The sequence below is a fragment of the Paroedura picta genome, chromosome 16, assembly GCF_049243985.1.
Source record: "Paroedura picta isolate Pp20150507F chromosome 16, Ppicta_v3.0, whole genome shotgun sequence".
Taxonomy (NCBI): Eukaryota; Metazoa; Chordata; class Lepidosauria; order Squamata; family Gekkonidae; genus Paroedura; species Paroedura picta.
The window spans coordinates 30,601,324-30,623,804 of record NC_135384.1 but is presented as its reverse complement, the minus strand read 5'-3'; the positions used below and the strand labels follow the sequence as shown (position 1 = coordinate 30,623,804).

General features: G+C 49.0%; 1 protein-coding gene across 18 annotated transcripts in view; it reads right to left on the bottom strand.

The window, feature by feature from the left end:
* TANC2 (tetratricopeptide repeat, ankyrin repeat and coiled-coil containing 2) overlaps positions 1-22,481 on the bottom strand; it is a 114,112-nt gene that overhangs the window by 54,806 nt on the left and 36,825 nt on the right. For 7 of the 18 annotated variants that reach the window (XM_077313799.1, XM_077313797.1, XM_077313800.1 and 4 more), the window contains exons 3-5: positions 21,424-21,495; positions 16,268-16,372; positions 7,336-7,518 (exon numbers count right to left, since the gene is read on the bottom strand). In XM_077313799.1, coding sequence (XP_077169914.1) covers positions 7,336-7,518; positions 16,268-16,372; positions 21,424-21,495 — 360 coding nt within the window. Of the gene's footprint in view, positions 1-1,022; positions 2,005-7,335; positions 7,519-16,267; positions 16,373-21,423; positions 21,496-22,481 lie in introns of those variants that run through there. The other 11 variants (XM_077313804.1, XM_077313805.1, XM_077313809.1 and 8 more) reach the window with 4 other exon arrangements.

Sequence of the window (22,481 nt, the reverse complement as noted above, 5' to 3'; positions counted from 1 at the left end):
TGAGCTCAGACCGAAGGAGCACTGTCTAGGATTGAGCCTCAGACCTCTGCAGCACCAGCACACGCCTTCCTCCTTACCTGAGATCAACAATTCATAAACTTCCCATCAAAGAGGGCAAGTTGTGGGATACAAAACTAGTTAAGCAGTAATCAAAGCCAGGCTAATTTCAAGAAGTCTCATTCCCACCTCAGCATCGGTTATAACAGACACGGATTGCAACCTTAACAACCATTTGCTCTGTTCTACAGTTTCAATAGCTCACAAGCCTGCTGAAGCAAAGGCCAACCTGGCACCATCTCTAAGCCAATAGGCACCTTTAAATAAGATTTCTACTAAACAAAGAAAATTCGGCTCACAAACACTATCCCTTTTTCAGGAATCGGATGAAATGTTCCTGAACATTCAGTTGTGGTCCACATATTCAAAGGTTTGGTGGAGCCCTTTTCCAAATCAAGAACATATATTTTAAAAAAATCTTAGGACATTTATTTAAAAATCCAAATATTGGTTCACACATCACATTTGGAAGCAACTCGCTTAGATAAAATTAATTTCCATTTTGGATGCTCAAAATTGACAACAGAAGGCTCCTTCACTACCGTTCCTGACGTTGCCGAGGCCTTTTAGTGAATAAACAGCTTCAAAGGTCAGCTCTATTTTTTTCCCTTTGTGGGTGGCAGAAATCTACGGAGAGCTGCTGGTTTCATCATCCAGCCATTTAGGAAATCTGAACAGAACTAGATACAGCTACTACTGTCTCAGGAAAATCATTACACTTTTATTTGTTTTATGTAAAAGTAAAAATCTTATTTTAAACAGGAAAGCGGGATGTTTTATAGAAGAGCAATCCAGAAGTAGGTGCATTACGTAAGCAAGCTGTTTGGAACCTCCACAAAATGCCTCGCTCCCCCCCCACCCCATCTCTCCCCCCAAGCTCCTTTTCGGTTCTGGATTTGAAAGCAGGCAGAATGCCGGAAAGGGACAGCACAGGGCGGCAAACCCTCCCCCCCCCCTGTACTTACTGCCTTCCATTCTTCCTTCCCATCCGCAGCCAGGCAACCTCTCGGCTGGCCAGACAAAATGCCGGCTCCTTCACAGGCATCGCGGCTGCAAGGAAGGCATTCGGCAGCCCCGTGCTGCTAGGTCCATGTCGCGGCTGACAGCATCAGTGCGCCGTTCCCTGTCTTGCCAGCCTCTTCCCCGTCAAGGTCAGTCGCAGGAACGCCATTGGGTCTCTCTCTCCATCGGGTCCCTTCCTTCCTTCCTTCCCCCGGAGTCCAGCGCAAGGCTTCCTGCCCCTCACGGCCATGCGCTTTGGCTCCCCTCAGGCCTGGCCGGAGCCAAGCACGGAAGGGATGGGAGCCTCATGGCGCCGCAGGCAGGCAGGCAGGCAGGCAGGCAGGCCCAAGCGGAGGGGTGATTCACGGCTGGCTCCTTTGCATTCAGGAGTAACGCTCCTTCGGCAAAGGCTGGCGAGGCGAGCCCCGTCCCGGGCTCTGATGGATGGTGCAGTGCTGCTGTTGTCATGGCGACGCAGGCAGTGCGAGGGGGGAGCAGCACCATATATGGAGCAGTGACATGGATTCTGGGAACAGTGGGCATTAAAAAGCCATAAACCTTTAATGCTCACCTGCTCTCTACCATAGATCTGGGCACAGCCTCTGCTTTCTGCCACGGCACATCCTCACCGTCACCTCAGACTTGCAGAAACAAACCCCTGTTTGCTCTGGAATACTGCGACTGCTGCAACAGCCCTTGACCGACACAGAAATCCCCCCTCCGGCAGCCGCCAAGCCCCGAGGATGCCCTTGGGCTGCGATGTGGGGCTCTGGGAAGAGAACCCGGGATCCACAGAGGAGCAAGCCCAGTCCAGTGCAGGGGAGGCAGGGGGGCCACACTGACGTGACAAAGAGGCCCCACCCACAAGGCAGCTGAGGCCCCGGCTCTGGGCTGGCTGGCTCTTCCCATGCAACACAGGCAGCCTGGGCCCCAGGAGAAGCACAGAGCGCAACAACCGGGGGGGACGGGGGGATAATCTTTCGCAAGCAACGGGGGAGTCCAGTGGTTGCTGCGTGGCCAGCGTGGTCTGCGAAGTTAGAGTGCCTGACGTTTTGCCCGTAACTGTCAGATTCAGGCCACGGCAAGATGGGAATCTCCCCCTGCCAACACTTCCTGGAGGGCTTGCTAGTGAACAGGAAGAGCACCTACTGGGTCTGCCGACGGTGGCTCCCCGGACAAGGACTCCATGTGCAGAGCAGGGCAGGGCAGGGGCCAGGGTGCCCAATATAAATCTGAGCATAGCTGAGACCTGTGCCTAGGCAGCAGGCCAGGCTCCCGGGCTCCCGCTCTGCATCCAGCCAGGCGCCCTTTCAAGACGGCAGCTCCTCTTCCAGTGGTGCTGTTCACAAGGAATGTGGCCCTGTGGTCCCTCAGCCTCCATCTCCAACAGTACAGGGGGACCCTGCGGGGGATGGGAGCCTGCTGCCACCCAGTCAGACTGCACACCTTCCACCCCTTCTGTGCCCCTTTCCCCCAGAGGTCAGCTGCCGTTTACCTTTTGGATGACTTTACTTTTGGTTTTCCCATACTGTCCTGTGCATTCCCATTGACCTGGGCAACCGACAACTGGCCAGAGAAATGCTAGAGGTCATGGCTGGGAAGATTTAAAAGGAGTGCGCTGGGGGTTGCACTCCATGTCCTTCTGATGCACCCCATCTCCATCCACTGGGTCTCCCCCTTGGAAGTGGTACGCAAGAAGGTGCCCGGGAAGTACAGGCTAATTCATCGCGTCGTCTCTCAACAGCTGCTCCGTCAATGATGCCATCCTGCCTGAATTATTCTCAAGCGGGTGCAGCCCATTGGATCACACCGTGGGCCTGGTTAGGTTTTGTGGCCCGGAGCATCCTCAGTATTTTCGTCTTCTGGGTTTTACATCTCAAGGATATTGGCCCATGGACAGGGCCGTGCCCATGGGACCGTCCTGGCTGACTGGTGTCAGGTGAGACTCGTTTCCCTGCTGGTCAGATTCTGCCAGCGCTGGGCTACTGAGGGCTACTGAGCCCTGGCTGGTCCATGGCAAGGACGTTTGGCTGTGCGTGCTGACTGAAGCTTCAGCGCCCAGGATAACCCTCCTGCAGCAGGCGGCGAGGGGTGGGGCCGATGGGCCAGCCAACGCCTGGATCCACTTTGCCTCATGCTGTGCCACAGCTCTTGCAGCTGCTCTCACAAGTAAAGTTGGGACCGTTTTCATTCCAGAATGGGTGGGGACAGGGTGGTGTCTTGCTGTCTCCTCCCTCCCCTTCTGATGCTGTGTCCACAAAACCTGATCGCCATTAACTTCACAAATAAGCACTGCCTGGGTCTCGCTAGCCGGTTTCTCCACATAAGAGGCCTTTAGGCAACACACAGTTGACAGGTTACCACACTTTAAAGCATGTGTCCCCCTCCTGACTTGGCTGGAGAGGCTGCAGGCCAGAGCGAGGGGTTGGACATGCATCAGTTCAGAAGGAGCTGTCCCAGAGCCTGCCCTGTGAGTGGAATGAGCCTTAGTCAGAGTTGCTTGGAATCCACTAAAAATGCAAGAACGTTGTTCGGAGACTGTCTTTTCACAGCTACGCAAAGGGCCAGTGCCCAAGCCCGAGGGTCCCCGGTGCTTGCTTACCCAGGGGCTCTGATCACTGCCTGCTGCTTTCTCCCCAAGCATTCCCAATTGTTCCCTCTTGGGAAAACTCCTCTGAAAAATCCCTTGAGAGCGAGCGAGAGAGAGAGAAGCCACAAGAATCCCTTGCATCAAGCAGGTGAGGAGAAGCAGGTTTATTCCTGCATCTTTGTGCCGAGCTGCTCTTTCACAGCCCCGTCATAAAGCCACACACATTACATGTTAATCTAGCCACAGGCCGCCTACAGCCGACTATTTCTGGGCTTCTGCCTCTCCCTCTTTCCACCCCCAGCACTTCTCGGAGGGTGTCGAGTTGCTTGACAAAGACGCTGGCGGCTTTCCAGGCCTTTCCAGGGCGTGTTCCAGGGCCTCTGCCCTCCAGGCAGGTTTGTGGGCATATCTTTCCCAAGGACAGAAAGAGTTCGGCCTCTCCTCGGCTACCACATCCGGACTCGGCCTGCCCAGGCAACCCACTGACCTTCTAACCTACTCTCTCAGCTATGCCACCCAAGTGAGGGTCACTTTGGATGCTGATGTTGGACTAAGACAGGGGTCCCCAGGACACCTTTGGGTGCAGCCAGAACATGGCCACAGCACAATGCGGATGATCTGGGGCGCGGGGACCAAGCCCTCTGAGGAAAGACTGGAGAAGAGGAGGTGGAGAGGGGACAGGGTGGCTGTCTTGAAGTATTCAAAGGGTTGTCTTTTGGAGGAGGGCAGGGAGAGGATCCTGTGGGCAGCAGAGGATGGGACTCACAGGAATGGCTTTAAACTATGGGTAGAATGGTACCACCTAGATATGGGGGGTGGGTGGGATTCACACTCATTGGCTGCCTAAGTAGATCGGGAGCTCCCCCTCACTGGCGGTCTTTAAGCAGCGGCTGGACAGCTCCTTATCCTGGGTGCTGGAGGCTGATCCTGCACTGAGCAGGGGGTGGACTAGATGGCCTGCATGTTCCCTTCCCACCCTGGGATTCTGTGGTTCTATGATTCAGTTCCGTGATTGTATGTTTAAAAAGCTCCAATGTCAAAGCTGCATGGTCAAATACCCAAGAGCACGTTGCCACTACAACAACAGTTGTTTTTGAGGCCTCATAAATGTCTATTTAGAGCGACAAGATCCACAAGCCTGCTTGGGGGGGTGGGGGGGGGGAGGAATTCAATGCAGCTGAACTGCAACTATCCCCACAGATATTGCCTGACCATTTGTGTATTATTTGTGCCCTCCAGCGTTTTCATGGCAGACTCAATACGGGGTGGTTTGCCAGGGCCTTCCCCAGTCATTACCGTTTACCCCCCAGCAAGCAAGCTGGGGACTCATTTTACCGACCTCGGAAGGATGGAAGGCTGAGTCAACCTTGAGCCGGCTGCTGGGATTGAACTCCCAGACTCATGGGCAGAGACTTCAGACTGCATGTCTGCTGCCTTACCACTCTGCGCCAAAAGAGTCTCTTGTGTATTAAATATTAATTTGTGTATTAAACCTCCCAAATTTCGTAGCTCAGATTTCCTTGAGGGAGAGAAAAGACTTGCTGATTACTCATAGCTGTTAGTTTGCTGGTGGTCAACAGAGACACAAATTCAGAAGGCTGCAGCACTCCAGGCGGTGGGGAGGGAGCCTTCTATACAGGTGCCAGCCCCTGGAGACAAGGTGAGCACCTTCCATCTCAGCTCCTTGACCACTGCCACCATCTGTCACTACAAATATCGCCCCGGCCACCCCCGTCCTGTAGGCCACAAACACCTGCAGCTCAATGAATCTACCTTCCTTGGTTGGACCAGATGGCCTGTATGGCCCCTTCCAATTCTACGATTCTATGACACTTCAAATTCACATTAATCTGTTTTACATCTACATAAACATGCTGCCATGTTTCTGACAATGATAAAGAGTTTGGTGTTTTCAATGTTACAGAACTTTATCTAATACACAAATATGGCAGCACTCTTACCTGGTGTTACTATATGCATGGTACTGTTTCTGGCCAAACAATACTTTCCTGCAGTATAATTTGTTTTCCATTTTCAACTTTTATTTCTTCCTTCCTTGGATGGCAAAAATTAACTTCCACGTGCTAAGACAGCCTTATGTTCCAGCAATATGCAGCTTTCTCTGAAGCTCTGGGTTTATTTACAGTTTTCCTTGAAGTACCTCAAGGCATTCATATGCTGATCTGTACAATTTTATATGCTAAGTAAGGAACAAATCATGCCTTTTAGGATGTTCAAAAGGCAAAATTAGATCTGATACAAAAAGAAGTATTTGATACAGTTCCATTTTCCCCAGTTTTCCAAAATTTCTGGAATGTTTACATCTTTCGTTGCATAATCATATCTTGTCTCTAAAAACATGTTGATGAAGCATTGGTTTTTATACCCCGTTTTTCACTACCCGAAGGAGTCTCAAAGCAGCTTACAATCACCTTCCCTTCCTCTCTCCACAACAGGCACCCCCTGTGAGGTCAGTGAAGCTGAGAGAGCTCTGAGAGAGCTGAGACTGGCCTAAGGTCACCCAGCTGGCTGCAGGTGGAGGAGGAGTGGGGAATCAACCCCAGTTCTCCAAATTAGAGGCCACCACTCTTATCCACGACACCCCACTAGCTGAAGCAGGATATCAGGCCGCGTCTGTCGGTTGGGTAGGACTGCCGCAGTGGGGAGGGCCTACTTGAAACAAAGACATGGCTAAGAACTATTAAATATTGGCTGTTGACTACACGACCATTTGAATCTGGGTAGTTTCACATATCCAAAGATTATGTCAGTCCATATTGAAACAAAAATTAGATCTTGAGGCATATCCATGGGCTGACTCTCGCGATCTTCTCTCAGCATCTGAGGCCTTCCAAATGAGAACACACAGGCTCCCAGGCACCGAAGTACAAAACCTTAACAGTCCAGCTAGTCAAACTTCCTCCCTCTTGGCTCTGGGGATTTGTCTGGAAGCAGAGCAGACAGCTCCCGATTTCTATCACCTTCAAGCTCCAATTCCATGCAGAGTTTTTTCTTTGGCCAAATGTAACGTTTTACCCTCAGCTATCCTTGCAGAAAGAGTTCAAAGAGTAGCACATTCCGATAGATACTGCCCATGTCTGCGATTGCCCCTTCTACACAGACATCTGAACAACACACTTAAGCCCCGTTTTGTGCAATAAGACATGGAGAGATGGGAAGCTCCAGTGGGCCAGCCGAGGCTGCTTGAGAAGCGCCAGAGAAAGCAGGGGATATAGAGAACAGCAAGGGGGGGAAAGAGAGGGGGGAGCTGGGGAGGCAGAGGAGGCAAGCAAGCAGGGATGCTTCATCGGAGAGGGAGACAGAAAGCGCAGCCTCAGCAGCTGGAAGAGGCCGTCAGGAAGGAGCATAGAGCTCTATCTCCTCACCAACGGTCCCTGTAGCTCACACATAACTTTCTGTACTGGATAAAAAACGGAGGGTCTCTTTCAACCAGACACAAGTAAGTTAAAAACTCCCTTCCTCCATTAACAACAACATTCAGCCCCCTGGGTGGCAGACTCACTGCGGACGGCATTTGCCCCTCGACTCTGACAGAATATGGGGGGGGGGGAGGGTAGAGAGCATGTTCAGGTTAGCATCCTTGTTTTCACCTGCTTTGATTGGCTCGGGGGCAAGAGGGTTTCTCCAACATTTCACAGGTCAATAAATTCACGGGAGGCCCTTACCAGTCAGCTTCTTCATGGGCTGCAGCCGGACGCTGATTGACTGATGCGTCAGCAATGGGGAAGAAGGAAGGGAGCGGGACACACCTTCCATAATCCGAATGTGCTGCATCCCTTCAGGCACGGGGGGCGACGGGAGGGCATACTCCGATTCAAAAGCACAGTCGTTCTCTGCAGAGCTGCCACCTGCCAGGGAGGGCGACAGAACACATCATTAACTATGCGTCCCCCCCAGTTCTGACACTGCTCAGTGGCCAAGGCTGGCCTTTCTCTATGTAGACGCCTGGGCTGAAATGGGCCAGTTTTCTCCAAGAAGCAAACTGCGTTGCATAAACTCTTGGGAGGTGAAAACTGCCCAGCTCCATAGACAAGAAATCTTTCCCTTCCACATATACACTGGCCTGTCAGTGAACCCAGCTAAAGAGGACAAGGAGGGCACGGCAGCTGAGACCCCTGTTCAAAACCCCAGCCAAATTTACATCAGCATCTGAAATCTATGTCAAGGAGATGGTCATGGAATCAGTTAAGAGATCTAGTATCCTTTTTAATGTTTGTTTGAATGCGGGTGCAGTGTATTTCATCTGTGATGTAGGCAAATGTAATCTGGGGCTGTATCGTCAGAACCGTAAGATATCATAAGCCCACTGTACAGTGCATTGGTCAGAATGCATCTGACCAATGTGTGCAGTTCGGGAGGCCACACGTCAGAAAGGATGTGGCTAAAATTGAGAGGGTGCAATGGAGAGAAACAAAGATGATCCAGGACCAAGCCCTAGGAGGAAAGGGCGAGGGATTTGAGAATGTTCAGCCTGGAGAATGGTACTGGCGAGATACCAGGCAGGAAATTTTTCACAGGGTAGTTCAGCTGCGGAATGGGCAGCCTAAGGAGGTGGTGAGCTCTTCCTCGTTATCAGTCTTTAAGCAGCGGCTGAACAGATCCTTATTAGGGATACTTTAGGTTGATCCAACATTGAGCAAGGGGTTGGACTAGCTGGCCTGTAGGACCCCTTCCAACTCTATAGTTCTATGTTTTGAAAGTCATTGCCATACATCTGAAATCACTGGATGGACATGCACAACTCCTGTCAAACTCTGAACTGCTTTAGCAACTTGCAAATTGGCCTCTAGATTAAAAGAGGGCCTGCAGTGGTTCCTCATGACAGAACAAACACGGTCAGACACTGGACCTTACTGGTTGGAGGCACTGCCTGGATAATCAATTCAGCATTTTAACCCAAAAGTTCACATCTGTTAGCCATCTGGGGCTTCCCTTTTTGTGCTAAAAATATCCATGGGCCTCCCCGACTAGAACCCCTCATGTGCCCCTTTCAGAGTGAGCAGTGAAGCACCCATGTGCAAGTCACAAAAGCACCCCAAGAGTCAGGAGCTGGAACAGGAGCCCCAAGCAGGTGGGTGGGAGGGTGCCGAGAGAGTGAGGGAGACAGGTGCTGTGGTTAAATTTGTCCCCGTAGAGGCACAGCGAGGAATGCCATGCATGGGTGAGAAGCAGCAGTGGAGGCAGAAGGGGCAACCAGTGGCCTCATCTGAAATCTCTTTATTCCCTATCAGGAAAATGTTCTCCTGGGTGCATAATGCTTGGAGGATGCATTCTATCCCACAGCTTTAATTGCAGCCTCAACTCACTTCCTTGATTCATCTGCTCTTGATTCACAATCCTTCAAACTGCAGTGTGTGTCCCATGGCTGTCCTCTCACAGCTCTGCCTCCCACCCCCACCCCCTCCCCTAGCCCCATACAGGCAGCCTGAAATGCACAACAATAAAGGACATTCTCAGCTTTGCACACTTCCTGAACCATAAAATAAACTGCAAAGATTCTTTAAAAAGGGATACTGTGAAGTGAAAAGGAAGTGATTTATTTGACAACGGTTGCCTGCAAAGATTACGGATAAGACACATGAAGCACAACGACGCTGACACTATGACAATCCACAGCAAAGTTCCCAGATGTTTGTGGGGGGGGCAGGAGCCAAGCAGTAAGCACGTGCTTGGAATGCAGTCCCTGCCAGGCTTACCACCAACAATATTCTAGCCATCTTTCGATCCTCTCCAAGTAGTCCCACACTAAACTATGGGGCCATAATCCACGTTAGGAATGGAAGATGGTGCCAGGAATCCATCTAACATCTAGCATTCTGGAAAGCCTCATATTCTATGCCTCCAAGAGGGCCTGAGCAGATCCCAAGTCCCCCAGAATGTTCTGGAATCCAATCAGATCCACAATTCTGCAGGAGAGGTACAAGCAGGGAGGAGGAGGAGGAGTGAAAAATCCTTGAGCATTCAGTAGATCATTTGTTTATTTCTATACCACCCAAATGAGCCTCTTGTGGCGCAGAGTGGTAAGGCAGCCGTCTGAAAGCTTTGCCCATAAGGCTGGGAGTTCAATCCCAGCAGCCGGCTCAAGGTTGACTCAGCCTTCCATCCTTCCGAGGTCGGTAAAATGAGTACCCAGCTTGCTGGGGGGTAAACGGTCATGACTGGGGAAGGCACTGGCAAACCACCCCGTATTGAGTCTGCCATGAAAACGCTAGAGGGCGTCACCCCAAGGGTCAGATATGACTCGGTGCTTGCACAGGGGATACCTTTACCTTTACCTTATACCACCCAAAGGCTCAGGGCGGTTTACATAAAACAGGAACGACACAGATAATATTTATAACAATAATACAGTGATAACAGCAAGCAGCATAGCAGAACAATAGAACCTTAGAATAAAGGGAATGAGATGCCATTCCATAGAATGATAGAACAATGGGGAAAACATTGAATCAACACATACTGATGGCCAAGTGGGTCAGGCTGAATTGCAGTGGATGCCATAGGAGGGAGGCTCAGGGGGAGGGCCTGTGGGAAGTGGTGGTTCAGGTCAACCATCAAATGCCTGGCAGCGGAGCTCCCTTTTGCAGGCCCTGCAGAACTGTTCAAGTTCCTTTAGATCCCTGATCTCCTCTGGGAGCTCATTCCACCAAGTGAGGGCCAGGATGGAGAAAGCTCTGGCCGTGGTTGAGTTCAAGCAAGCTTTCTTGGGCTCAAGGGGGGGGGTTGTGTGTTTTTTTGTGGTCAAGTCACAGGGTTTTTCCATTCAGAGGTGGTTTGCCATGGCCTGATGTCATGTCATGTTGCCAGCAGTCATTTTAGCATCTAAGGAGACTTCAAGGCTTTTTGGCGATCAACAGTATCCACAAAACTCTCCTCCAATGCCACATTTCAAACGAATCCAATTTCTTCCAGTCAACTCTCTTCATTGTTCAACTTTCACACTCATATATACTAATGGGAAATGCTACAGTATGAATTATTTTGCTCTTGATCACCAGTGACAAAACCTTACACTTAGGAATCTTATCGAGCTCCTTCTAGCCTGGGAGCAATGGTGTACAAGTCCAATTAAGTCCAATTCATAGCTTGGCTGCAGTTTCCCTGCAGTTGATGATGGAGCCAAGGAATGGAAAATTTCAATTTCTTCATGGTGAACCTTAAAATCCTGTAATTCCTCAGTAGCAATTACATTTATGTACACATGTATGTTTCAACTCTTATTCCACCCTCTCTCAAGAAGATATCTTCTTGATGTTCACCTGTTGTACGCTTATCTTGGATCGTAATAAGCCACTGATGTTCAGCTGTAATTCTGGTTTGGCACTTGTTGCGTTAGCCTTCATCAGGCATCATTTCAAGTCTTCACTATTTTCCACTTGTAATAGAGGCCCCATCTTCCCGCGCTATATCTTGTCTCATCAGAGGGTTTTCAAGATAAGAGGTGATCTGAAGTGGCCTTCTTCTGTGCAATACTAAACACATCTCTTGTTAATGGTAACTCAAGAAGTGTCATTTATTGTATACAGTGTCCATGTGATCTGTTGTATGTGAGAATAACAATGCATCTGGTTAACAGGAGAATTCCTGAAAACAGAAGCTACATCAGACAGCAAAAACTGCCAACCCCACTTGTGAAGCATTGCATGACCTTGAGACAGACCTTCAAAAAGGACATGGACAAAATGAATAGGGTTCAGAGGAGAGCGATGAGGATGATCCATGGCTTGGGGACCAAGCCTTATGAGGGAAATGTTTAGCCTGGAAGAGGCTCCCTGCTGCCTATTTAAATACATCCCCCACACAGGCATATAAACACCCAAGGTCACTCAAGGGTACCATTGCGCCTCTACAATTTAATTCCACTCCAGAATGGCCAAAAGTGGCTGCCTGCCGTCTAAGATGCAATTCCTCTCCCAATGGCCTCCCTCAAGAGGGTTCGCCCATACAGAATCCATTCCCCGCCAAAGCACCAGGAAAGCTCACCCAGCCGTTCCTTCTCCTGTTCCAGATGCTTCCTTCTAGCCTGGTCCCCTGGCTGTTCACAGACTGTCTATCTCCCTGGCAAAGCAGAGCTTGAGGACACATTTCCATCAGGACGTCGAGCATCCCTCTCTAACACACACTACAGAGATTCCAAAACAGGCTGGAAAAGGATCACTTCAAAGTTATAAGACCCCTTTGAGAACTGTCAGCTGTCCTGATAACAGAGTGGGTCAAAATCTGAACAGATGCAGCACATTAAAAACAACAACAACACAGTGCCTCTGGATCCCCTACACTTCTGTCTGTCTACACCCAACCAACAGACCTATAGGGGAATGGCTTTTTAGAAGCTTTTCTAACTGAGCAACTAAAATAATGAACAGTTTTGACTGCTACCTTGAATAAGCTGGTACAGGCCTCAGATTTTGCTTCCGGGAGGAACGGAGTCTTCCGGACTTCCAGGGACCCCTGGGTAGCAGTCCCTGATGTACAGACTGAGGGCCTTCCTTTATTGCATGCAATGTACATCTTCGAGGGGACATCGTCAGCTAGGGATGGAGACCCAACACATGCTGTTCCACTTGATGCTCAACCAACTTGGTCTCTCAAGGGAGACCTGATATGGGAGTCCTTGGTGTTCCTGCAAAAAACGATCAACTCTGGATTCACGAATGGTGAGCAGAATTCAACCCGACACATCTACCATCAAGCCTTCTGGGATATCCAACAGTGTATACAGGGCTCTCTGCACCTCTATACTGGCTGGGCCAATCTCATCAGATCTCAGAAGCTAACTAGGGTCAGCCCTGGATAGGATGGGAGATCACTGAAGAAAAACAGGGTCACTATCCAGAGGCTGGACATTGTTTGAGAGCTGTTCCATAGGATTGGCTGACAAAAGAATGAGGTCAAAATGGGCACCAGCCAAAACACTGTACAACTAAAAGATGTGGTGCAAGAACTAAAATGGTAGCTACAGTTGAGCCAAGAGTCGGACTCGACCTAATGGCTAACATCATCATCATCATCACGCACAGGCAGGTAATAGCAAACCACCTCTGAGTACACTGGGGTTATGGCTGGTTGCAACTTGATCATGGCAACAAAAAGGCAGGGCTCTCTAACACTATTTCCAGTGGTCAAATAGCCTCTTTGCTGACATCCAAGAGAAGCTGATTGTAATCACAGGTATTTCAGCAATGATGGAAGAGGGAGATGAGTCACTTCTGAACAGCACAGGGCTAGTCTTCAATGTTAACGTGCACCACTCTGATCACCTGAGCAAACTGAAAGAAGTTCCTAGTTGCTGACCTGCCACCGTCCCCTGCCCGTGCCTAAGGGACCAAGGAGGACCAAGTAGAAACTGAATGCTGAGAAGGTGGAGGTGGTGCTATTTGGAGACAACTGTGCATTGTATGTTTGATGGGGCTCAAGCTGACTCTCATGGGCTCAGTTACCATTTTAGAAGTTATCCTTGACCCAGAATCACTGCTGGGCCAGCCAGTCAGTTAAGCTGCTAAGAAGTCCTTCTTTCACCTTCCCTGAAGACTGGAAGCTGGCTCCCTAACTTGAGCTGTGCAGGTCAGCCACCTGAATGGGTATCACCAGAAGCTCCGGAGTCGACTCTGCACGAGTCCCCCTGCAAAGACAACTTGGGCAGATGACAATAAGATTTCACTGAGAAATAAATTCCACTCATTTCCATTGAGTTCCTTCCAGGTAACTGTACACAGGATCGCACTGAGATTAAAAATTAACTTAAGTAAAAAAGGAATGGGTTCATTTTTTTTTAATCTTAAATTCTCAGGCTGATTTGCTTCTCTACAGAAAGTGCATTCTTAGTCGTGCAGATGTTGCTGGTTTCGACAGGACCTCTGGAAGTGCTTGTGAACTGTCTTTTCCCACCCTCCCCCCCCCCCCGGTCATTGTGGAAGCCACCTACTCCACTGTAAAACCTACTGGCTTTCATTGAACTTCCTTGGCTGCTTGTTAATACTGGATTGGGAGTTCAATTCAAAGGCTGGTTACAAACTTTAAAGCCATTCTTGGCCCAGGATCTGAAGAACTCTCTCCTCTTTGTTCCTTTGTTCAGGCCACCTGAGAGCCAGCGAGGCACTGTGTTAAGAGCAGCAGCCTCTAATCTGGAGAACTGGATTTGATTCCCCTCTCCTCCTCCACAGGTAGCCAAGCTGGGTGACCTTGGGCCAGTCACAGTTCTCTCTAGAGTTCTCTCTACCTCACAACGTGAGGAAAGGAAGGTGCTTGTAAGCTGCTTTGAGACTCCTTCAGGTAGAAAGAAGCAGATACAACAACAACAACAACAACAGCTCTTCTTCTTCACCTGAGCAAGATCTGCTGCAAATGGGTGCCCCTGGGAGCTGCCCATCCCCGAGCAGCATCCTCTGTTGTGGTTCCAGTTTTGCAGAAAGGCCTGCCTGGAGAGGGCAGGAAGTCTCCCATGCATCTTTCAGGCCACAAAAGGCCTAGAACAGAAGGGCCCCGGAGGGAAATTTTCTGAAGGGGATAGAGTTGTAATAAAACGCTTTTACAATGGCGACGGTACAGGGCACTGATCACTGTGTGCAGTTCTTGGGGTTTTGACAGCATTTTTTTCTGAATTCTGCTCCCTGTTCCCCCACCGCCACCACCCATTTTTATCATGTACTTTTTTCAGGGCATTGTTTTCTAACTTTGTCTTTCAATCTTATTGCGATGTTTCTGATCTATATCTTACACTTCCTACTGTGTTGCTGAATTCGATCATCTATTCTGAGTCTCGATGAGGAAGACAGACTATCAATGAAATGGATAAATGGATACCTTCTGACAGCCCTCTCCATTACAACTGTCTGCTTGGCATCTACCCTGCCCTGGTAGCTTTCAGTTACTGCTTATGCCTTTTGTTGTGAAAACAGTAATTAAGAAGAAGAAGAAGACATTATTTTTCGGTGAATGGCTTTTGTGGAAAGTGCTTCCAGAGGGAGACAGACAACACCAGATGTTTTTAGAAGGCACTGTGAAGCCATCTTAACTTGGTTGAGCCTTTAAAAGCACTTGGCCTGACACTGTTTGCGGGAGGGGAACAGCCACCTTGAAAAGGAGGAGTGAAAATATTTTAATAAATACAGAAAATAAATAAATTGTACTTTGAATGGCACCATCCTTTTCTCATGAAAAGCATTTACTATCGAGCAGAAGAATCTTAAAGTGCACCAATAAGGCCCTTGAGACCTGAGGAGCGAAGGAAGCAGGCAGATTATAAAAATAAAAAGCTGACAGACTGGGCTTTGCATTCAAAAGGGAAACTGTGATATGCCAATAACTTCAGCACCAGCTCTTAATGACTGGGCTCCCTGCTACTCGATGCAGCAGACTTATTCCAAGCCACTCCTTGGGAACAATAGCACAAACTGAGGCACGGAAATACTAAACACAGAGGGGGCGGGAGGAGGGTCCGTGCAGAGAATGAGCAGGAAACGGCAGAACGATTATGCTGGGCTGCCCAGAAACAAACACCTTATTCTGTTCCTGTCTCCCTCCTGGGCCCGCCAAGAGGCAGAGGGCTCCGGGCATTCTACACCTAGGTGGGATCGCAAAGTGGTAGGCGGGGCTCTTTGGGCGGCCATGCTGGTCTGAAGCAGCAGAACTAAGTTTGAGTCCAGTGGCTCCTTTAAGCTTTCATGTGGACATGCCCTCCTTCCGATACAAGGAAATGGGAGTTCATTCATTCATTCATTTTTCTATTTATTACTCGCCACTTCCAGTTACACACTGGCTCAAGGCAGGTTACAATATTTTAAAAACCCACAATAAAATCTAAAAAAGATCCCATTCTCTTAAAATCCCGGAAGTATTCAATCCAAGCCTACCCCCACGCACTTCCCATAGCTCAAGCACCCCTTCTATCCATCCTGCACCCCAGGGGGGGAAAAGTATACATGGGGGTTAGCATGATGTTTCCACCGAGGCAAGGAGGGGCCCCTAGATCTCAATAAGCCCAGCCCCAACCAAACATCTGGTGGAAGAGCTCCATCTTACAGGCCCTGTGAAAGCTCCTGCAAGGCCCTTGGCTCTTCCGGGAGCTCATTCCACCAGGTGGGGGCCAAGCACACTTCCCTTGGGCCAGGGACCCCCCACCAGGTGTGCATTCACAGAGCAAAAAGCCCTGTGGGGGGCATAAGGCAATAGATGGTCCCTCAGGTATGTGGGGCCCAGACCGTGGATGGCCTTGAAGGTCAGTACCAAAACCTTTCACTTGATCCAGGACACAAGCAGCAACCAGTGCAGCTGCCTCAGTTCTGGCTGAGTGTGGGCCCTCCAAGAGGGCCAGCTGCAATTTCCAGGTCAAGGATAAGGGAAGGCCCGTGCAGGGCAGAATTTTCATTCTGCTGTATGCTAATTTACCACTCACCCTCTACCTGGAAGTACAGACCGGTAATTCCTGTTGTGTGGTGTCTGATGAAGTGTGCGTGCACATGGAAGCCTACACCTTGAATAACGCTCTGCTGGTCTTCAAGATGCCACTGGTCTCAAACTTTGTTTGGCAGCTTTTATGACACAGCAAGTGGGGTTTCCTACCCAGCTGGAGCCCGACACACACAGACACACACACACCCTGTGCCTCTATCTCTTCCTCCTCAAGATGCACCCCTATGAGTGGATGAGCATGAAGGTCTTTTTCTTGCTCTTCCTCCTCCTCAGAAGCCCTCTGCAGATCACCTGTACAGGGAAAGAGCAGGTGTTTAGTGCCTTGCATATCTTTCTACCCAGTTGTGGGTTTCCACAGAAAACAAACAGTAGAAAGAGAGACGGTTCAGGGAGAAATGAAGCCAGCAGATGAAAGGAGGAAGACTGACAGCCAGACTGCTTTGTTTGCCTAAATAACTGCCTTGCACCCCTCCCCTACAACCATTGCTCTGCCCTCCTTTTTGGACTCATGTGAAACCCGAAAACCTTCCCTCCCAGGGAGCAAAGCCTGCGGTACTCAGGAGGTCGATGCCCGGTCTGACGGTTCTCTTCCACGCCTGCCAGGCGCTCCTGTGCTTGGGGGCATGGGAGGGAAGGGGGCTGCTGCCAGGCCATTCAGACGTTACTGTCCAGTTGCCGCTTTCTAGGAGGCAGAGTGTCCAGAGGGCAGCCCACTGGAACCTCAGGCTTTTCTCCTTTCCTGTCCACCAGCCAAAGCTCTCGGAGACATCCGCTTGAGCTTCCCTTCAACAACACAGCAGAAGGGAGCCTGGGCCTGTCGGCTTCCCACCAACTTCCACGTTCCAGAGTGGAAAAGTGTGAAGCGAGTGATGGCATCCACAGCTTCACTGCTGCAGCCCAGGCAGGGACTGGTGCTGCTTTTCTCCTGTCAGTCCTAGGAGCTTAAGAGGGTGGAGGAGGTGGGAGAGAGCCGGCGGAGGACAGACAGAGCAGGGCCGGCGGGCACAGCCGCGGCCTCTGCTGGGGGAGGCGCTGGGGAGCTGGTCTAGCCAGTGGGTGCCCAAGGCAAGAACGGGGAGCTAATCCCTATCAAACAGGATCCTGTTCAGGCATTATGTGCCATCATACTGACGGTCAACTGTGGTTAAGGAAATCAACCTCAGGGCCTGAGTTCAGACCCTAGTTCAACAGTTATCAACTCAGCTAGTAAAGCTAGTCGAGCTCAGACAACCAACCAACCCCAGTTAGCTTAAACCTTCATTCTGAATGACGTCAGAGTTTGCCCACTTAGCCTCCAGACGCATCCCCTTAACTTTTCAGCTGGTGCCAGGGGGAGGCTTTGATGGGAGGGCAGGTGGCGAGCCTCACCCGGCAGCAGGGCCGGCACAATGTTGCCCAGCCGAGGGAGGCCACTGTGGCAGTGCCAGGCTCGACAGGTCAAGTTCACACCTGAGAACCTCCGAAGTAGAAACTGAGGGGGAAGGGGCAACAGATCTCATGCCATCCATGCACAGAGTCAGGCTAGATTTCCCACGGGCTGTAATGGAGCCCAAAACATTCAGTATTGCCGAATGCTGCCCAATCCGAATCCCAGTCCCGATAATGGTATTTGGGAATACTGGTAAACACTGGTATTTTTCAGATCCAATATACCCAGAGCCCCCAGACAGTGATTTTTCCCCTTGCACATGCCTAACCACTGCTCCCTGTCAGAACAACTCCTATTACTTCAGCCCAATATCACAGATCCACCGGCTCCCCAAGAATATGATCCACAAGCATTTGACTGCCAGGTTCACCTCGAGCCCTCAGTCAGCGTAGTCCACTAGCCTCACAGCTCCAGTCACTCAAGAGGCACCTAGAAGAGTTCATTGAAACTTAGCATGAAGGTCGGGATTAGTCCTGCTTTAGGTTGTCAAAGACAATTTACTAGAAACAAGTCTACGTTGACCTAGGCCACTAGACTTGACAGGTTCATTCATCAGAGCCACCTCACTGAACAGGCAGCTCCAAAACATTCCTCATGGTTCACAGAGACATCCTGCCCCCACCGGGGTGCAGAGATCACTGAGAACTTTGTTCTCAGCCAGTTCAGAGGAAATGCTTTCAGAATAAAGAGACTTTTCTGCAGTTTTCAGGGATAACTCTCCTTGCAGCTGGACTCATGCGCAAACAATACGTCAAACAGGCAAACATCAACAATGGAAAATAACTTCTACGACAGCTTCAAAAACATGACTGCTAAATCCCTAACCAAGACCCATAGAATTTAATATGAAATTTAGATGCCATTCCTGGAATCTCCAGGAACGGATCTCCAGCAATGAACTAGAGATTATTCTCGAAGGGTAAGTCGTGGACCTCAGTGAGGCTCAGTGCAACAGCAGGAACACAACGGCACGTGCATTAAGAGGCACCAACCCCCCCCCCCTCCAGAGGCACTTGGAGGTGAGGGCACTTTGCGAAACATAACTTGAGCAGCATTAACACGTTTATTTGTTTTTATTTTATTTCTTTGAATGTGTAGACCAGCCTCTCTGCTGGAGTGGACTCCGGGCAGTCAGCAACAAATGCACAGCAAAACAACTTGCAATCACCGTTCAGACCCATTCTGCTGTTTTCTTACTACACTAACCACTAAAGACTCTTCATAGATTTTCTCTAATTTCAGTGGCGCATGATAGAAAGACAGCCATTTTAAAATGATTCTCCTTCTTATAAGCTAACAGAAAACAACGAATCGCTAGAATACAAAGACTTCTGCACTTTTCTAAGTTGCTGAGAACGTTATTACAACCCTACCACCAGTCAAAGAAACACCTTCATATAAATTATTGATCAAATTTTTATACCATGCTACCCTGGGTTCTTCTCACATACAAAAACTGACCAATATTTGGTTTGGATAAAATCCAAAGTCAATGAGGAAGGGGGTGAAATAAAACTAGATGGGGAAATGAATCCGGAATCCATCGGCACCTGAGAAACTATGCAAACACAAAAGAATAAACAGACCTCATTCTGACATGGTCCAGCATGCCGTGGGGATATTGGTTGATTGTCCAGAATATTCTGCTGCTGAGCTAGAAGTCTTTATTCTCCTGCATATGAGCAGGCCTTAACTTCACATTTCTCGCTCCGCACGGGTGCCAGCTGGGGGAGGGTGGGGGGAGCAAGATCTTGCCGGCTTTCCAGCAGTAGAGCAGCAGCAGCTGAGTTCTGTCCGGGCTAACTTTGTCCTGCTTGTGGGCTGGACAAGAGGCACAAATCAAAGGGGAAGAACCAATCAGTCTTGGCCCTCTCGCTCTTAGTCCATGGCGCTCCACTAGCATCCATAAACCTGTTCAGTCATCGAATCATAGAATCCTAGAGTTGGAAGGACCTCCTGGTTCATCTAGTCCAGCCCCCTGCACTATGCAGGACACTCCCCACCCTCTTGCTCATCCACTGTCACCTGCCACCCCCTTGAGCCTTCACAGAATCAGCCTCTGTTTAAAAATCTCCAAAGATGGAGGACTCACCCCTCCCGAGGAAGCCCCCCAAAGAAGTCACAGCGAAGACCGCTGCAGGGGCTTCACCAGCCCCCCTAGGAGCCACCATGCTGACCAGTCAAGAAAAGGAGAGGACTGAGAGCAGAAAAGGAACCTGACTCAGCAGAAGACAAGTAAGGCTTCCCCTTCCCCGCAAGACCTTTGAAAGGCCTGGCTGGCTTTTAGCACTAGCCCAGCGACAAAGGAAGAGCAGAAAGGGAACTATTCCTAACACCAGCCGTTACTGGACTAATAAGATCTTCATTCTCTTTAGACAGTAGCCTCTCAGGGTCTCCGAATGGCTTGTCTCGATTCCTTAAGTCATCCAGAAACAATCGTGTCTTAATTTAAATGTATCTTTTACATTAAAATAAAGCCTCAGGCAATTCTAGGCGAACAGCATCACTCGATGGCTTCCCATGTCCTTGCATCAACTCTCACACTGCTACACTAGCTACTTCCACACTGGCCATAAAGTCCGTGTCATCATGAAATGATACTGCAGTTGGTTTGTGCTGGACTTCAAAACTAACTGCTGAATATTACAGAACTTTATCCTTCCATGTTAGCTACTAAAAATTAAAGACAATATATTTTCCATGGTCTTTGGATGCCCACATCTTGAGCAAGTGAGCACTTATCATTATCGTGGTTTGCATCTCTATTAATCTCTTTCGTGGGATTTGCACTGCAAGCAAACTTTAGTCAATGCTAGAATAAACTCCGTGGCTATTCACAGATTCTATTTTGCCCTTGGCAGGCAAAATATTTCCTCACCCTTACAAATGTATGCCTCCATATTTACATGGAACCCCAATTTGGAACCAAGCTTTTAAACCTTTTATTGCATTTATCGCATCTGCTTTTATGTATGCTCTCTGTGCAGTGCTGTGATGTGTAGCTTCATCAAATCTCTGATGGAAGTGGCAGAAAGAAAGAAAGAAAGAAAGAAAGAGAGAGAGAGAGAGAGAGAGAGAGAGAGAGAGAGAGAGAGAGAGAGAGAGAGAGAGAAAGAAAGAAAGAAAGAAAGAAAGAAAGAAAGAAAGAAAGAAAGAAAGAAAGAAAGAAAGAAAGAAAGAAAGAAAGAAAGAAAGAAAGAAAGAAAGAAAGATCCTGCAGAAGACGGTTAGGAAGCATTGCTGTGTGCCCACCCAGGGCCCCTCCCCTTCCACCCCTCCAGGCCCACCACTGGCCCCTGGAGGGGTCAACATGATGATATATGGTCATAAAGGTAAAGGTATCCCCTGCACATGCCATGGGAGCTTGCTGGGTGACCCCAGAGTCCCACTCTCTCAGCCTACCATACTTCACAGGGTTGTTGTGAAAATAAAATGGAGCTGAGAAGAACAATGTAAGCCACTTGGCCTCCTGGCTGCGGAGAAAGGCCTGGTGTAGATGAATGAATAAATACTAAGATATGAAGACTCCTTTACTGCAGATGAGGTGACACCGTTTGTCACAATAATCTCTACCGAGCTCATTGAATTTGCATTCTGGTGGAATTTTCCCTTGCAGAAAAGTTCTGCAAATGTTCAATTCCTGCTCTCCTGTGGCCACAGGGCTTTCTTATTCCTGCACTCCAAAGACAACAAGGCATATTACTGTCCAAACTATATTTTACATAAAATGAACCATATTTTATGGACTTAAAACCTGGGGACCCACCTGATGATTATATCCAGCACAACCTGTTCAAGAGTTTATCTCCTGCTCTGAGCATCTTAGTCCCACATCCCTAGCAGCATAGAACAGAACAGAACAAAGAGGCTCCACAAGACAGATGCCGTCTTTGGAAAGTCTCTGTTTACCTACCTTGCCCAGAATGGCTCTGCCGGTAATCTACATTTGCCTGTCTCCGGTCTTTTGGCTCCTCGCTCCCTCCATCTGCAGGACAGCCAAAACAGCAGAAGTGTATCAGGAAGCAGAAAAACCAGGGCACTGCAGCTGTTCTCCCGGGCGCCTACTGTCTCTTATGGGACCACAGCGGATAGAGGGCCAACGGATGCGATCACAATTATGACAGAGAGACGGGAGCCTCCTCTTAATCCCCCTGCGTCAGTATGCGTAATTCGTAGAAATGTATAAAGGAAGTGCGGTCTGCTTTAAGTTTCTCTTGACGCCCCCATAAATATATGAACAAAATCCCAATGCTATATTAGATTCTTGCAAGATTGAACAGAAAAGATGAAAACAAGTTGGATTAATCTATGAAATGTTTTTTCATGCTATTAAAAGAAACCAACACAAATACTTGTCTTTTGTATTCTGCAACAGCGTAGAAAAAGATGCAACACCACAGAGCATATAAAAACCAGTGATTTTTTCATCAGTTGAAAATTAGATTAAAAATGTTAAAGTGGATTTTGTTATAAAGTGCTTTCTTAAGGGAAAATTTAAAAGGCAGTTTGAAGATTATAGCTCAGAGATATTTTATCACAGAATAGGGATTACATGGTAATTCTAAGGGATGAGACAATATATCTACAATGCTAAAGAAAAAAATTGCAAACAAACCCATTCTTATGGGGCTACTGAGATTTCTGTATATTTAGGTTTATCATTCTATCTACATCATGAGACGTGTTCTTAGGAGGAAGCTGTGTTGAACCTGATGCTGATTTAAAGAGCGTGTCAGAACTACAGACTGGTTGTTTTTGTCACCAGTCTGGTGTAGTGGTTAGGAGTGCGGACTTCTAATCTGGCATGCCAGGTTCGATTCTGCGCTCCCCCACATGCATCCAGCTGGGTGACCTTGGGCTCGCCACGGCACTGATAAAGCTGTTCTGACCGAGCAGGAATCTCAGGGCTCTCTCAGCCTCACTCAGCTCACAGGGTGTCTGTTGTGCAGAGAGGAAAGGGAAGGTGACTGT